The sequence below is a fragment of the Mauremys mutica genome, chromosome 1, assembly GCF_020497125.1.
Source record: "Mauremys mutica isolate MM-2020 ecotype Southern chromosome 1, ASM2049712v1, whole genome shotgun sequence".
Classification (NCBI taxonomy): domain Eukaryota; kingdom Metazoa; phylum Chordata; order Testudines; family Geoemydidae; genus Mauremys; species Mauremys mutica.
The window spans coordinates 336293022-336309292 of NC_059072.1; the positions used below are offsets into that span (position 1 = coordinate 336293022).

The 16271-nt window shown below is 42.5% G+C and overlaps 1 protein-coding gene across 1 annotated transcript in view; it reads left to right on the top strand.

Annotated features, from left to right (window-relative positions):
- The window catches only part of SESN3 (sestrin 3), a 71764-nt gene that overhangs the window by 47923 nt on the left and 7570 nt on the right, over positions 1-16271 (top strand). The window contains exons 6-9 of the mRNA XM_045019616.1: positions 4837-4984; positions 10238-10356; positions 12571-12761; positions 14851-14995. Coding sequence (XP_044875551.1) covers positions 4837-4984; positions 10238-10356; positions 12571-12761; positions 14851-14995 — 603 coding nt within the window. The remainder of the gene's footprint in view (positions 1-4836; positions 4985-10237; positions 10357-12570; positions 12762-14850; positions 14996-16271) is intronic.

Genomic DNA, 16271 nt, shown 5'->3' on the forward strand with positions numbered 1-16271 from the left:
CCCGGCAATGGACACAGCTCAGTCAGTGGCGGGACGCTCCACTGCCCCCTAGGCTGGACAAAGATGCGCGCTCTGGAACCTACTTTTATACAGTTACAGGACAGATTACTCATCCCTACTGACGTATTGAGGTACAGCCCCTTGGCTCATTAGAGTGCTGTCTCCCCTTTGATCATGTTGTTCCAGACAAACAGATCTATCCATCATGCTGTCCTGTCTTTAAGATGCACCTGCCTGTTCCTTGTTATGTCTGTGGAGTGTCCTGATGTCATCTTGGTGCAAGTTCCTCTTCTCGCCACTTCTTTGAGTGAGGCCTGCCTCTGGCTCACAGCCCAGCTTTTGCTTAGCAATGCCTGGAAGTACTTTGGTTCAGGCTTCAGGCCTCAGACTGGGCCTCTGACACAAGAGGTTATGTTTCAGGGCGTCATCTTACTACACCAGGTCCGTCCCTTTTCACTGCCTTTCCTTGTAACTTTTTAGGTATGTCTACACTGCAGTGTAAGCCCAGGCTCAAGCCTAACCCCACCCCTTCATCTACACACATCATGCTAACCCAGGGCTAAGACCTAAGGCTGCTGGGAACAAGCCTAAATCACACCGGGACTCAGGGTTTGAGCCCTGTTGCTTTGCAGCCTCACTTAACTCTTGTTCTGGGTGTCTGCCAGAAGTATCCCATAATCCCATGGGCTAATTTCCTTAATCCTCTCTCTGCCAACAATCTTTAATTGACTGAATTGAAAATGGAAGCCACCCTCCCCAGTGTACAGCAGCAGCTCAGTGAGTCAGCATTAACCCTTCCATTGTCTTCTAATCATGGAGCTGCAAACACACAATCAGAGAGCCTTCTATGGTTGCAATGGAGGCCCAACAGAACAAGCCTTTTGCAAAGCATGCAGCAAACCTGGAGGAGACAGAAGCCACACCTGAGCCCGGTAAGTTTGACTCTCATTTAAAGTTTATTATTACAGTAGTGGGAGGGATTTCTACTCTAAGAACCAGTGCAAAAGTTATGAGAAGCCCTGGCTACTAGCATGTATCTGCGAATGGCGAATTGTATCCCAGTGCCTTGTCATCCCCCCGTTTCTTCTCTCCTCCCCCCCCTCCCCCCCATGAAGTTCAAAATGGCAACTGGGAATTGCAAACAATAAAGACCTGCTTTTAAAAGGCTGCTTTTTTTTTTTAAACACAGATGTTTGCTAGGGTCATTCATGTTTTCCTTTAAGTAATAATGTCTTTAGGTTTGTGGCTCTGTATTGATTCAATGGTCTATGCAGCTGGAGGGGGAAGGGGGGAGGGAGAGGGAGAGAGAAAATATATATGAATGAATGAATATGAATGTGTGTTCTATTTCAAAATCTAGTCCATGTCAGTTAAAGGTGGGCCAGGCAGTCTGTGGGTGACAAAATGATTTCTTCCAGGTATGACTGAGGTATGAATTTTTGTCCAGAAATGTGCTGTGGATGGCGAGTAGGAAGGCTGTGGAGTTTTGCATGTAGCATAACAGGCTAAGCTAATGCAGCATTGTTAATTTCCTCATGGATTCTGACCCAATCCTGATTGCTGATGGCTGCAAACTTTTTTCCTGAGGTAGGAACTCCACATTGATAGTCACATGGTGGGGAAAGGTGTATTTTCCAGGGTCCCCCCAGTAGCTGACTAGTCCATTCCACATCCCAAGTAGTTATTCAGTTTTCGTAAAAAAATAAAAAGCTTATAATTTTAAACTTACCCCTGTCACTGCACTTCTGTAACTGACGTTACCCAGGATATGTCCAGAGAGATTCTGTGGACTGAAGCATCCCTTTCACAATATATTTTGGTTCAGTTTTGAAATGTAACATTTTATTGCCTTGAGATTCCATAAGAATCAATTGTGCTCCTCCACTGAGCTATTTTTAGACAATAACCCTTTGTTTCTTGTACTATTTCAGCCCTCTTGACCTCCACTGGCTGTTATATATCCAGAACTTCATTGCTGCTCCAACATACCTGCACAGACCATTCCAAGCAGAAGCATTTCCATGATGAAATTATGGTTCAGGTTCTTTAGAGGGTAGACAAGCAGGTCCAGTACCAACAAAGGGATGTAAGACTGGAGCAACAGCATGCTGAGAGGCAGGAGGAAAGGCTTAGGCTTGCCACACCGCTGGAAGAAAAAGTTTCAGCAAGGGAGCAAGCACCTTCGTGTAGTTCCTGGAACAAGACCAGGAGCTAAGGGAAGAGGCCAGAGCTCAATAGTGAACGGTTGCGGAGCCCATCTCCAACATGCCTGGAAGAGCATCGGCAGCTGCTGCCTCTCACACACCCCTGCAATGTACCCTCAGACCAGAAATAGCTTGGGCAACTCAGTGTTGGGGTGGCCCATACATTTAAGTTCCATGAGTGATTGGGCAGGGCAACTAAACCCCACGCAGCCTTCATTCGCTAAGCCCTCTCCCGTGGCTACCTTCATCCCTGTTCTCTCAGTGCCAAGTGCATGGAAACCAAAGAAAGAAGGAAAAGGAGAATGTAGGACGGGACACGCAGCAGTAGGGCGTTTGTGCCATGTTTCCTGCCCTTATTTTTCTTTGGAAATGTTGTTCTGTTACTTGTTTTGGGGTGTTGTACTGACGGCTGCCCTGCCTAGCATGGATGACTGTTATACTGTTTTAACACACTTTTATAAATAAAGCCTTTAATATCATCAAGAAAGTTTACTATCATTGCATCACATGATTCAATCATGATTTGAGATAATAATAAAGCTAAAAACAGTATCAGAAGCAATTACACATTACTAAGGAAACACTGTTCCTTGTGCAGTTAGGTACAGTGATTCACAGTGCAGTACCTTCCTTATATGAGCCTATATTGTGATTTACCACCCCCCACAATTCATTATTATTTCATGTAATTCATAAGTTTAATTGCATGGCAATCAAGCTCAGACCCCTTCCCCCCACAAGCACATTTTTACAGGTACTATTCCCCCTCTTCCACTGGGCCATGCGAGTTCATTATATGGGAGCACAAAGCATCCCTGTCTTCTGTTACCTGGGTGCAGCCAGCTCCAGCTGTGGTAGGTGCACTTTCCTGCTGAGTGTACTGATTCAGCAACCCCTCACTATCATAGGCCCATTCAGGGGGGAATGGCTCACTTCTGGCTTCACAAAGATTGTGAACAGCATAGCAAGCCATAGAAATGCAGACAGCACTGATGACACTGGCATCCAGACAGGTCTGTAGAGATCTCCAATGGGATTTTAACCTGCCAAAAGCAGGTTCTACCCATATTATACAACCATTCTGCACCTGCTGAGTGTAATTAAACCTCCTTTTGCCAGGGCCTCTGAAATCGGGATGGTTTCATAAACCAAGGCAAAAGATGTGGGTGTGTTTGGCGGGGGGGGAGGAGTGAGATGTCGGGTGCCCCAGAATAACAGTGTGGACAGTAACTGTTTAATACAATGTCATTTGGGGAATAGTGTGCCATTCTGTCCATGAATGTAGACTCTTGAGCAGCGAAAAACTTTTCTTCATTAACTCTTCCAGTGCAGCCACTGATGACATTCATAAATTGGCCTCCGTGGTCTATGAGGGCCTGCATAACAGTGTAGTAGTACCCTTTGCAGTGTAGGTGCTCATGTGCTCCTTGAGGAGGGCAAACTATGGGCACGTGAGTCCATCAGTGGCCCCAGCACAGTTAGGAAACCTCATTCTCTCAAAGCCAACAATTACCTCAGGAATATCTTTAATGCCTGCCACTTTGTGGTAAACCACGTGCCCGATTGCCTCAGAAAACCCACAGTTGACTTTCCAACACCAAATTGATTGACAACAAACCTGTAGCAGTCTTGGGTAGCCAGCTTCCAGACAGTTATGGCAACCTGCTTCTGGATAGGCAAGAGTGGTCTCGTGTGTGTCTTTACGCTGGTGACTCAGAGCAAGCTGCTCACAAAGCCCCAAAATGTTGCTTTCTTCATTCAAAACTTCTGGACCCACTGCTTGTCATCCCAGGTCTGCATGAGTATATGATCCCACTGATCTCTGCTTGTGGGCATGCGCCGGTTTATGTAGGGAGCATCAGTGACTATGCTGATTGTACTGAGCAGCATCTGCCAGTGTGAGTCTGCCATGTCTGGATACTTCTCCTCTGCTGCCACTCCTTGCACCATCATGAAATCTGTCAGGTACTTTTGGTAGATCAGAAAAAGCTGCTAAAATGTCCACCAGTGCCTCAGAGAAGCTCTATCTCTTTCTTGACACAGGAGTGAAAACACAAGCAAGAAGTTCTTCAAAAGCACATCCACCATGTTGCTGCTCCTGGTAGCGGGGAGCCCACATATCAAAATGTCTCCCTGTCAGGCTATGTTGGCAGGCTGTTCAAGCTTCCTTTAATGTGCAGCATGGGCAATAAAATTTTCTGACAGTGCATCACAGTCAAAGGGCTAGAGGAGCCATGTTTTGGGAGGGTGCTAGGGACTCTGGGAGATGGTTGGTTTGATTTGGATCAGTGTGCTGCAGTGTGGACATCAGAACCACAGTTTTGAGCCCAGGTTAAAAAAGTCTGAACATACAATTAAAATCAGTGTAGATGGTCAAGCCCAGGGTTCTCTAACACAGGTCAGCTGACTCGAGTCCCACTAACCCTGGGCTTACATTGCAGCATTGAAAGACTTTCAAAGATGCATGTCATATAATGCATTCAAAGTATATGTACTATATGCTGGATTTTCAAGGATGCAGATACCTTTTGAGAATATTAAATTTGAGCTTTTACTTCTAGACAGCTATGATGCCATTTACTTTCTAATTTTCCAAAATATCTTTTTTTGTTTTGTTTTTTTTCCCCTCCAGATTGCAGATTCTTTGAGTGAGCTCGAGGCCTTAATGGAAAGAATGAAGAGGCTGCAAGAAGAAAAGGAGGAAGAGGAGGCCTCGCAGGAGGAAATGGCAACTCGCTTTGAAAAGGAAAAGAAAGAGAGTCTTCTAGTAGTTACTGGAGGTACTTCACCCTCTCTGCCTCTCCTTCTTTCTCTGCTCCATTATAACTAGAATTCTCCAGTCCAATCCAGTTAGTGGATTTTAGCAGTTACTCTAATCTGGATTTTCACAGGTTAGTAAGGCTGGTTCATGTGTCTGACTCAGATTTCTTGATTCTCAAAAATATTAACCTTCATTGTTACTAGAAATTCAGTCTTCTTTTGTCATTAAGAAACTTGCACACAACTTGAGGAGAAACTGCTTTTTCATAGTGCTTTGTATCTTTAAATCCCAGTTCATTCCTTAGTAGGATTTTTGAATAGCAGACTTCTACAATATTTTCAAACAGTGTATTAGCAAGGGACTTTCTAGAAAGTCTTGAAAGCTGAAATTTTCTGTTCAAGAAAGAAGTATAACACAGACTGTGGCAGCGCAGGCTTCCCTACATTACTCCATCATTGAGCTTCAACCTTCTCCTGAAGGGACAATCTCTGGGAGAGGGGGGAAGGGAGATGGATTGAAATGATCTATTTTTGAGATGTTGTTTTGTTATCCTATAGCCCTTTCCTGTATTGTGCTGGAGGTTTGTATAAACCATTTTTAATTTATTTCTAAGTTATCCTTCAAAATTCAGAGTTGGAGTCTGCCTTGCTATGTTTCTCTTTTAAACTCCTGAGAATAATAGTTTCATCCATTGACAAGGTATAGCTAAAGTCTGTTTAACATTACTCCTGGGGGAATTCTGCACCTAAAAATTCTGCACCAAAAAATAAATTCTGCACACAATATTTTAAAATTCTACATATTTTATTTGTCAAAATAACACAATATAATCACGTTTCAATTATTTTTGTAATTTATTTCAAAATACCTGTCAGCAAGTATGTCTGTAACAATACAGACAACAAAAAAAGATTCAGGAAATGTTTTTTGACAAATAGATTCCTTACTAGGAATATTAATGCAGAACTCTAAGTAATAATTCATTTAAACTAGAGAACAGAACCATATTTCCCCAGAAGCAGTGCAGAGACTTGGGAGAGTCAGGGGTAACGGAGGAGCAGAAGGAGAGGGAAGTAATTGATGGGAAGGAGCATGGGTATGAACTTGAAGGGTGGTTGTGTATGGGTGGGAAAAATATGAACAGGTTTTTGGCAGGGACGGGGGTGGTGGCAGGGAAGGATTGTTCGGCTGACCCCTAGCCTCTCCCATTGAGTCAGGCACAGCTGCCTCTGCCCCCATGTGTCCTTGCACCCCTTGTCCACATGTGTCCCTCCACCCCCATTCAGACACCCCTTCCCCATATATCTGTGCACCCCCTGTCCCCATGTGTCTCTGTGCCCCTACTCAGCCGTAGCCCTGTACTTCTCCCGCTCTGCCCATGTGGCCCTGAACCTCCCTCCCCCCTGTGGCCCTGCACCTCCATTCCCATTCAGCCCCTGCCCAATCTGTCCCCCCACCCCAGCAGCCCCACGCTGTCTGTCTCCCCATATCTCCTGACCTGGCCCAACAGGCACTGTGAAAAAGGCAGGCGCTTTCTCTTCCCTAGGTGGCTGGGGCTTGCCAGGAGCGGCTGCTGTGTTCTAGCACCACAGTGCCCTCTGGTGGGCAAAAGATGGAATTACATCAGTTTTTTCAGCAGAAGCTATTTTCTGCAAAAAAATTAAAAATGTGTGGCACATGAAATATGCGTGTGCGCAGTGGCACAGAATTTCCCCAGGAGTATAACAGGTGCATGACACTATTTAGGGTACAATCTGGACTGTTGAACAGCTGTGTCCCGTCAATTCTCCAACCTGGGGTGCCTTTCACACTGCTTTGCTGTGAGCAACCACTCGCAACACAACCTCTAGCATGTAGATTACTCCCAGCTGTATTGTGAATGCTATAGCCAGCCACTCGTGAATTATATTGTAGAGCATGGGTTGGCAACCTTTCAGAAGTGATGTGCCGAGTCTTCATTTATTCACATTAAATTAAGGTTTCGCATGCCAGTAATACATTTTACCCTTTTTAAAAGGTCTCTCTCTATAAGTCTATAATATATAACTAAACTATTGTTGTATGTAAAGTAAATAAGGTTTAAAAATGTTTAAGAAGCTTCATTTAAAATTAAATTAAAATGCAGAGCCCCCCAGAGCAGTGGACAGGACCTGGGCAGTGTGAGTGCTACTGAAAATCAGCTCATGTGCCGCCCTTGGCACACGTGCTATAGGTTGCCTACCCCTGTTGTAGAGCAACACCAGCAAATTCCCAGTCCTAGACTTGTCCTCAGAAATATGCATCTTGTATTGCCCAGCCCTCTCTTGGACAATACAAGCTCATGTAAAGTCTGTCATTTTATTAATAAAAAATGATATCCACAAATCCTGTTACCTCAAATGGAGTTTCCCAAACACTTCAGTCCAAACACAGCGGTCTAGATAAAACAATAAAACAAGTTTTATTAAGTACAGAAAAATAGATGTTAAGTGATTACAAGAAAACAAAAGGTAAAACGGAACCAACATGTAACTTAACAAGCTAAATGAATTCAAAGCAAAGGTTTCTCTTACCACATGCTTTTGCAGTCTTACTGGCTGGATGCCTTTCAGCTAGGACCTCTCCCCCCAGTCCAGTGCTTCTTTCCTGGTCCTTCAGGTGTTCTGGATGCTGTTGTCAGAGAGAAAGGGAGGAAGCACTTGGTGTCTGTTCCCCCACTCTCATATTTTTTCCTCCTATTTGAGAATGATCTCCAGCTGAGGTTCAAGAGACAGAATGTCTGTGGGTAGGAACCTCCAGCTGTTCCTTTGCCAGCATGTACATTTCTTGCTCACACCCTTTTTTCCTGCCAGAGAATGGCTGTTTTAACCAGGTGATAAAATCATTTGATTTTGTTGACACCTGGCTGAGGCATCAGTTTGCCTTTGTCTCTAAGGAACTGGTTTGTGCCTGCTTTACCAAACTTGGAACATGCCTCAATTATGTCATACAGTAGAATTTTAGAACTTTATTACAATGTTGCCATATATTTTTACTAGGACAATAATGATCAGCAAATTATGAATTTTCAAATGATACCTCACAAAGCATACTTCGCACAAAATTTATCATAGTCTTATAAAAGGGGTGAACATAACAGCACAGACTGTCACAATGTGGTACGGTAGATGCTCGCTATAACACCCTTCACAATTACAAACCTTGGGCTAAAGCGAACCTGGTCTCTGGATCCCTCCTCCCGCCCCGGGGCCAGAGGAGCTCTCTGCCCTCCGCCACAGACCCAGCAGGACTCTTTCACTATAACAAACCACTGGCTATAACGAACAAATGGCTTGGATCCCTAGGGGTTCATTATGGCAAGGGTGTATTGTATTAGTATTTCTTGGGAACTGTAGTAAGAGAAGATGGCTAGAAATGCTATGCTTCTTAGCTTACCTTTTTGGGGGGAGGAGTGGGAAGCTATTTCATAGATTCTGATCTGTGAGACTCCCATAGTTTTCCCAAAACACTCTAATGCTAGAGTTTGTCTTATAGCTGCAGGAAGCAACAAATGGGAAAATACAAACTGTAAACCAATGAGAATTAAATCTAACTTGAAATAATCTTCAGGGGTGATTACCTAGGGCAGGTGCCATGCAAGTTTCTTCCCACACAGTTATGTCTTGATTGGTTAATGAGCCAGAGAGAAGATAAAACATCCCTGTGATTCTTAGATTAACTGATTTTTTTTTAAGTGTGAACAGTGGACATCTGGCAATATTTCTGTCAGTGCATGTGGAAGTAAGCCAAGATTTAATATCAGGGTCAAATGCAGTCAGCTATGTGGTAATCAACTCCTGTAAAGGTAGTTGCACAATCAAGCCACCTGTTTGTTTGGTGGAGATAAATTGATTCCTGCTAGAGAACCTGTCCTCATTTAGTAACGCATTGTTGGAGCTCTTTAGAGATGCGTAGTTACTGTAACTCTTGGCAAAAGCTCAGCCTGAAGCTTGATGAACTGTAGAGTTCACTGCTTTCATATTGTTTTGAATTGGTATCTACAAGCCAAATCTTGTATCATTTAGTTCTTCTTCAAATGATGGTCCCTATATGTATTCCAAACATGGGTGTGCATGTGCGCCATGTGCTGGAGCTGGAAGGTTTTGCAGCAATGTTCATTGGCCCTCACATGCAATTGTACATAGCCTCATAGTGCAGGAAAAATTATGAGAGGCTGTGCAGGATGACACCCCCTCAGTTCCCTCTTACTGCTGCATGGTCAGAATCGGAATCCTTGTTCCTCTGGTCATAGCTTGCCTGCAAGTACACTGTCCATGTACATATTTAGTGTTTCTTTTTTCTTTACTATATTTAGTTAGCGTTTTAGTTAATTGATCCTCACCCTTCATTAAGTCTATATGAATGCTTACCACAGCTCATAAGTGTTTTGTTATATGGCATTTGCTTTCTTAACACTTCGCTAGTTTGTATATAGTAAGAAAAACATGAACTACAGTTGTGTGTTGTAACTTAAGTTTTTTTTGTTATAAACAATACTGTAAAAGACATACCACTCCTTTCAGTCTTATACAGCCTGCTATAATCTCAAATTCAGTAGAGCCAAAACTGAACTGAACTTTTCTCTCGAGCCCTATGCTATCTCCATTCACCGTTAATTGAGTCACATCTTAATGCTGCCTAGAGTGTTAGGAAGAATTAGGGTCATCTTTGGTATCTACCCCTTCAACCAAGCTATGATTAAGTCCTAACCTTTCTTTCTTCGTCTCCAAAATTGAACTTTTCCTCCCTATTCTAACAAGTAAATTACTGATCTACTCCCAGGTCATCTCAGACCTTCACCAATCTTCCCCTTCTCTGGATTTCTTGTTACTAACCTCACTCCCTCATCCCACCCTGCAGTCTGTTTAAAAACATCTTGCCCATTGGTTCAATGAAGGGTTTTAGAAAATCTCTGAAAAAGGGAGAAGTGTAAAAATAAATTTAAATATTTACTTGCAAAATTAAGAATAAAAAATTGAAACTCTGGTCCAAAGTAAATCAAGCAAATTACTATGAATTAGACATTGACAAATGTATACAAGCGTAATATCATAAACTGAACGGAAATTGATTGAAATTCTCCCAATACTCTTCCTACACCAACATCTTATCCTCTTCTTTGTACACAGAATTAGTTGCAAACTTTAAATAATGTGTTCAGCACGCTTTGTAGTCTTTGAGGGAGAGGATCAGAAGGCTACAACAGCCTCCATACTTATCTATCTTAAACACAGCATTTTGCTGTCCTTCTCAGCATTTGATGATGAAATGGTTTCCGCGTCGGATGTCTCCCGCTATATCGAAGATCCTGGTTTTGGGTACAAAGACTTTGCCAGGCGGGGAGAAGAGCATCTGCCAACATTCCGAGCTCAGGTACTTAAATGCACTTATTTTTTAAAATAAATTATCCCCAGCATTTTAAGGGCATGACTGCGTGAACACGTGCTGTGGAGAAAGCTGAGGCACAAATTGATAGCACACCAGCATGCCTTGCACTAACTGCCTGTGTGGACTGTGCTGTTGCATGCTAAAAGTTCCCTAATGCCCTTTGATGTACTGTAGATTTATGCCCCAGTTTGCTGTGCAGCATGTGTTCATGCAGACATGCCCTAAGTCTTTCTTTACTGGAAAAATAAGATGTCATAGTAGCAGGACATCCTTGTTAAATGTCCACGTCCAAGCAGAGGATCAAGAGCTGGTCTACAATGAAAAGTTAAATCACCATTGCTAAATCCCTCGGGCGGGGGGGTGAAACAGCCACACCACTGAGACACACAATTAAGCCAACCTAACCCCTGGTGTAGACAGCGCTAGATCAATGGAAGAATTATTTCAACCTAGCTACCACCTCATGTGTGTGTTTCTACTGAAGTGCGGTGCTGCAGCTGTGCCACTGTCATGTTTTAAGTGTAGACATAGTCCTTATGGTATATTTTCATATTTGTAGCATTTTGTTCAGTCAGCTGTTAAATATCTCAAATGAAGAGGCTTCCATTACTTCACTTCGATTACTAGTCCACCCTCTATTAATTATCAGAGGGGTAGCCGTGTTAGTCTTGATCTGTAAAAGCAGCAGAGAGTCCTGTGACACGTCTGTTAGTCTATAAGGTGCCACAGGACTCTTTGATCCTCTATTAATTGTAAACCTCAGGCCGGGGGTACTAGGTCTTCTGTTGTGTTAGCAGAACAAACGTATGTAACGGACATCTTTTTGTTATGTCCATGCAGTGCCTTGCACTATGGGGTCCTAATCCATGACTAGGATTCCTATGCACTATTGCAATATAAATTTAAAAAAATAGGGACAGCTCTAGGTGTTTAGAACAGATCACCAACTAATATCAGTTTGATCTCCTGGGAATCTAATATTAATAAACTGCAAGTTATGGGAAAATCTTGAAACATGTCAGAGCACTTGTAGACAAACCAAAATAGGTGCAAAAAAATTCCTTGGTAAAGTAAAGGAGTCATGATTCCTGTCAGCAGACATACTTAGGGCTAGTCTACACTTGAAAGTTAATTTGGATTAAAGTAGGGTGTGAATTTAAAGCACAGTAGCTATTCCTGAATAACTCAATGTGTTGACAAGCCCTTACATTTACAACAGTCTGTGCTGATCAGGATGAATTCATGCTGCAATTTTTCATGTAAAGTAAACCATGTTTTGGGAGGTGACGCAAACACCACCTTAGGTGTGTATTGTGGACAAGGATAAGGCAGTTTGTGTCTGAGATCAAAGATACTGCTGACTTCTCTATGAACTTTAGAAGGCTCCCCTGGGAGAAGGCTGACAATTGTCATTGACTTGAGACAACATTAGGCATGTACAGCACTGCTTCAGAAGAGCTTTATGGAAGGTTGCACTGAAACTGAAATGTCTCTTCCTACAGGCAAGGATTTTAAGTTACTGACTTCCAACTTCAAAAGTTTCACATTCTTCTAATAACCAACTTGTTTAATTGTTCAATAGCTGAATGATGGTAGAATGTGAGACCTTTTACCCAAACCAGATCTTCTATTGTAACAATTGCATTACAGAAGCATCCAGAGGCCCCAGTGATGGAGCAAGGCCTCGTTGTGCTAGGCACTTCATGAAATATAGGATAAGATAATACCTGCCCCCAAAGAGTTTGTTTGAAGTAATATCCTGTGAAAGTGTTGCTGCTCAGGCACAGCTGGCAGCATTTTTCAAACTGCTAACTCTTTTCCTTAGTCATTGCTGCAAGAGTAAAGTTATGTCTCTAAGGAACAACACATCCCCATGCTTCTGCTCTGGCTCCTAGCTTTCCAAAGCAGCAGTCTCTGAATAATATCTCTGAATATTTTCCAGTCTGAACCAAATCTGCAGGACCTAAGGACTAAAGCAGAACTGACCAGGGAAAACTTACTGATTAAAATTGTGTGTGTGTGTGTGTGTGTGTGTGTGTGCGCGCGCGCAGGGGAATTAATACATTAATAAAGCAGAAAGAGAGACAAAACAGAGAACAAGATTTTCAACTGGGGGAGAAACCAGAGGGAGGATCAGGTGGGGGAAGGTACTATTTGCATATTTATGCATCGCTGGTGTATTTCTTTGTGCACTTACAGGACTATACCTGGGAAAATCATGGCTTCTCCCTTGTGAACAGGCTTTATTCTGATATTGGGCATCTCCTGGATGAGAAGTTTCGGATGGTCTACAATCTCACATACAACACTATGGCTACACACGAAGATGTTGACACAACCATGTTGAGAAGAGCTTTATTTAACTATGTTCACTGTATGTTTGGAATCAGGTATGTAACCAATTGACCTCTCTAAGTGTATTTGGAAGCATGTAAGCAAAATATATTTACTTTGGGACAGGAACACATTAGGTTTTGATCACACTAAAGCAGTGTTTTAAAATTGGTGTCTTTGGCTTTTAAATTTTTCTGCAGTGAAATTGGTACAAATACTGGTGGTAGTATAATTTAATCTCTCTATTTTAAAAAAATTAGTTGGTATTACAGAATCAGATTAGGATTGATATTTTTACAGAAATCTGTCTTCTCTGAACTCATGGACAACATTGTCAGTTCAGAAAAAAGGAAATACCACACTATTTAAAAGGCTCTTAGGAGTAACTTTTGTTGTTCTTTAAGTAGTGTCCCTATGGGTTCTCCACATCAAGAGGTGCAAACACACATTTGCTGTTGATCAGTGATTTGTCAGCAGTGTCTGTGGGTCCATGCCTGCACCCCAGATACTTTCATGCTCTGGTATGGGGGTGTATATATAGGTAGGAGGCAGAATCACTGCCACTCCAGTTCCTTCTTAACCGCCAATGTCTTGAAGTGGAACATTGTTGTCTGTTCGCTAGCTGTGTAGCTTGCTACCTCTCTCACAATCCTTTCTTTTCTCAGTATATTCTTTATTTTTGGTTTTTTAGCACCGTTTGTACTTTTTTTGTGGGAGAGGGACTGTAACCCCTTTCTCTTATTTTGCCTCCCCCACCATCTTATGCTGATGATTTCAAGGCCATTCAGGACCTTTCTGTGGCAGAAACCCTGCATATTCCATTATAGGAGACACAAGAATACCAACATTCCCTGTTGGACATTCTTCATACATCTGCAGGCAAAATCACCTTGCCCATCAATGATGGTCTGCTGACCTCTGTGTGGGGAAACTCCAATTGCTATACCAACTATGTGTAAATGGGGTGACAGAAAATACTACCACCCAGCCAAAGGCTCAGAATTTTTTTTTTCCCCCTCGCATTCTGAACCCCACTCCCTGGTTCATAGAGGCAGTTATTGAACGGAACAGATAACATTGGTTCCGCTCAACACCATCCAACAAAGAGCTCAGAAGACTGGACCTTTTGGGATGCAAGAGCTACTCTGCTTCACTGCAGTTCAGAGTAGCCAATTACCAAGCCCTGATAACTTGCAATAATTTGTAAAATTGCATTTTGCTTTCATCTTCTATTGAACTCCTGCCACATGATCACAGGGAACAATTTCAAGCCCTCATAACAGAAGGCCAGACAATCAGCAAAGCATCTTTCCAAGCTTGACTCAATGCCACTGATATAGGTGCAACATTCCATGGCTACAGAAGTAGCCATGCACCAAGTTTCTTGGCTGTAATCCTCTGGTCTGCCTCAGCAGGTAGAGAAATCGGTTGAGGACCTTCTTTTGAAAGACCCAAGATGTTTAGTGAAGCCATGGATGGGTCTCTTTGTTCTCTTAAAGACTCTTGGGTGACACTATGATCTCTGGGCATCTATACGCTCGTGGCAAAGAGAAAGTACAGTAAATTGCAGAGGGCTCGACAGTCTTACCCAGAATGGCCAAGCCCCCATGAAAGAAGCCAGGATAACGAAGAAAAAGGGCTGTCCTTACAATAGACTTCCAGTCAGCAACATCCATGAATCTTCTGATATGGAACACCCATAGGGACACTACTTGAAACAGGAGAAGTTACTGGAGCCTAACTGGAGTTTGTCAAGATGTTTCCCCGTAGGTGTTCTACGTCCCATCCTTTTCCCCTCTGCCTCAAAGTCTTTCACTGGACTTTCATGGTTGAGAAGGAACTGGCCTGGCGGTGGGTCTGCTGTCCCCTCCCCATATTCCCTCATACCAGAGCATGAGGGTGTCTGGGGTGCAGGCATGGACTCGCGGACATAGCTTGCAAAAATCTCATATCAAAAGTGCATAGGCATGCACATGTCGTGACATGGCGCACCCACAGGGTAACACATCTCTAACCACTCCAGTTACTATACAAGGTAAGTAACCACTCCTTCTAGTATTTCAGTTCATAAATACATGTCGTTTCAGAATTTAAAAAGCCATGTGGGTCCAGAAAAAAATATTGAGTCTGCCTTATTTTGCTTAGGTATGATGATTATGATTATGGAGAAGTTAATCAGTTACTTGAACGCAGCCTGAAGGTTTACATTAAGACAGTGACCTGCTACCCAGAGAGAACTACCAAGCGCATGTACGATAGTTACTGGCGTCAGTTCAAGCACTCAGAGAAGGTAAGTGTTTCATAGCCAAACATTACACAAGAGGCCCTGTGCTCTGTAAACAATGCAAATAGTACGGTGGCCTGCAAAAGGGGGTGGGTGTGTGGGTGTGTGTACTAGAGTTAACCATCTTAACAATAAAGAAAAAGCTTAAAGAATTAACTTAAATACTGTACAGCAGAGCCTACAAGTTAGTTCAATGAATGTTAAATTTCACTGTTGCAAAAACATTTTCTTAATGAGCACACTATGGACAATCTCTAGTGACTCCTACATGAAGCTAGATCCATAGATCTGTATATAGAAAAATGGGCAGATTTGGAAATGGTGAAGTTGGTGAACTGTTCCGATACTTCTTGATTCTTATAGAGAACATAAATTAACTTGTACCTACACTGCTTTTCATTGGTAAAATACATCGGTTTGTGTGTGTGTGTGTACATACACACTATTTTAAAGTTTAGTACCAAGCATTGATACTTGTATGCCTTTTTAGTATGAGCGGCATGCAAATTATGCTCTATATTATGCAAAATATCTTATTGGGCCTGTGGCCATGTGACTTGTGCACACTACAATAAACAGGAATGACATAAAAATCGCACTCCTGAGATGACCCACAATACTGCCCATTATTTGACCTTTCTCTAATCTATACAATTTTCTCTAAACTACTACTATAGATGCCTGCAATCATGATGATTAGATCTTCGACACAAGCAAGCGTTCTTAAAAGCCTGTAATAGATAAGTTAGGATAAAGCTATTGTTGATCTTCCTTTATTTATAACTGTTATGGTCTCATAATATCACCAGCTAAGCTGGAACAGACCTGGTCAATAGTTGGGTGGGATACATAAAAGGGATACATACTAGAAGTTGCAGGGAATGGTGTGGGGGATTCAGTAGATGGTATTCTTCACTCCTAAATTGGTATCTGAGCCAGTGCCCCAGCATTGTACCTGGAGACGTGCTGCTAGAAGTTCCTGAGACAGTTGTGCGGTAAGGCCAGATGCTAACGCAGCGGGCAGCGATATGTTCATTTCTGTTCCTTGTTGTTAAGTAAATGTCATTCTGAAACCAGCCTCAGTCTTCAGTGGAATAATTTGCCATCCCTGAGGTTGCATTTATTTGACAGTTGACTTCATATAGTACATATGGAGTGTGGCAGGTGGATTGATTATATAACACTGATAACAGAAATCTAGTCCTTGGAGTATAATGCTCATAGGGTGAAAGGAAAGTCTTCCGTTATGATTTCCATTACTGTACAGCATTGTTTTGTTGTG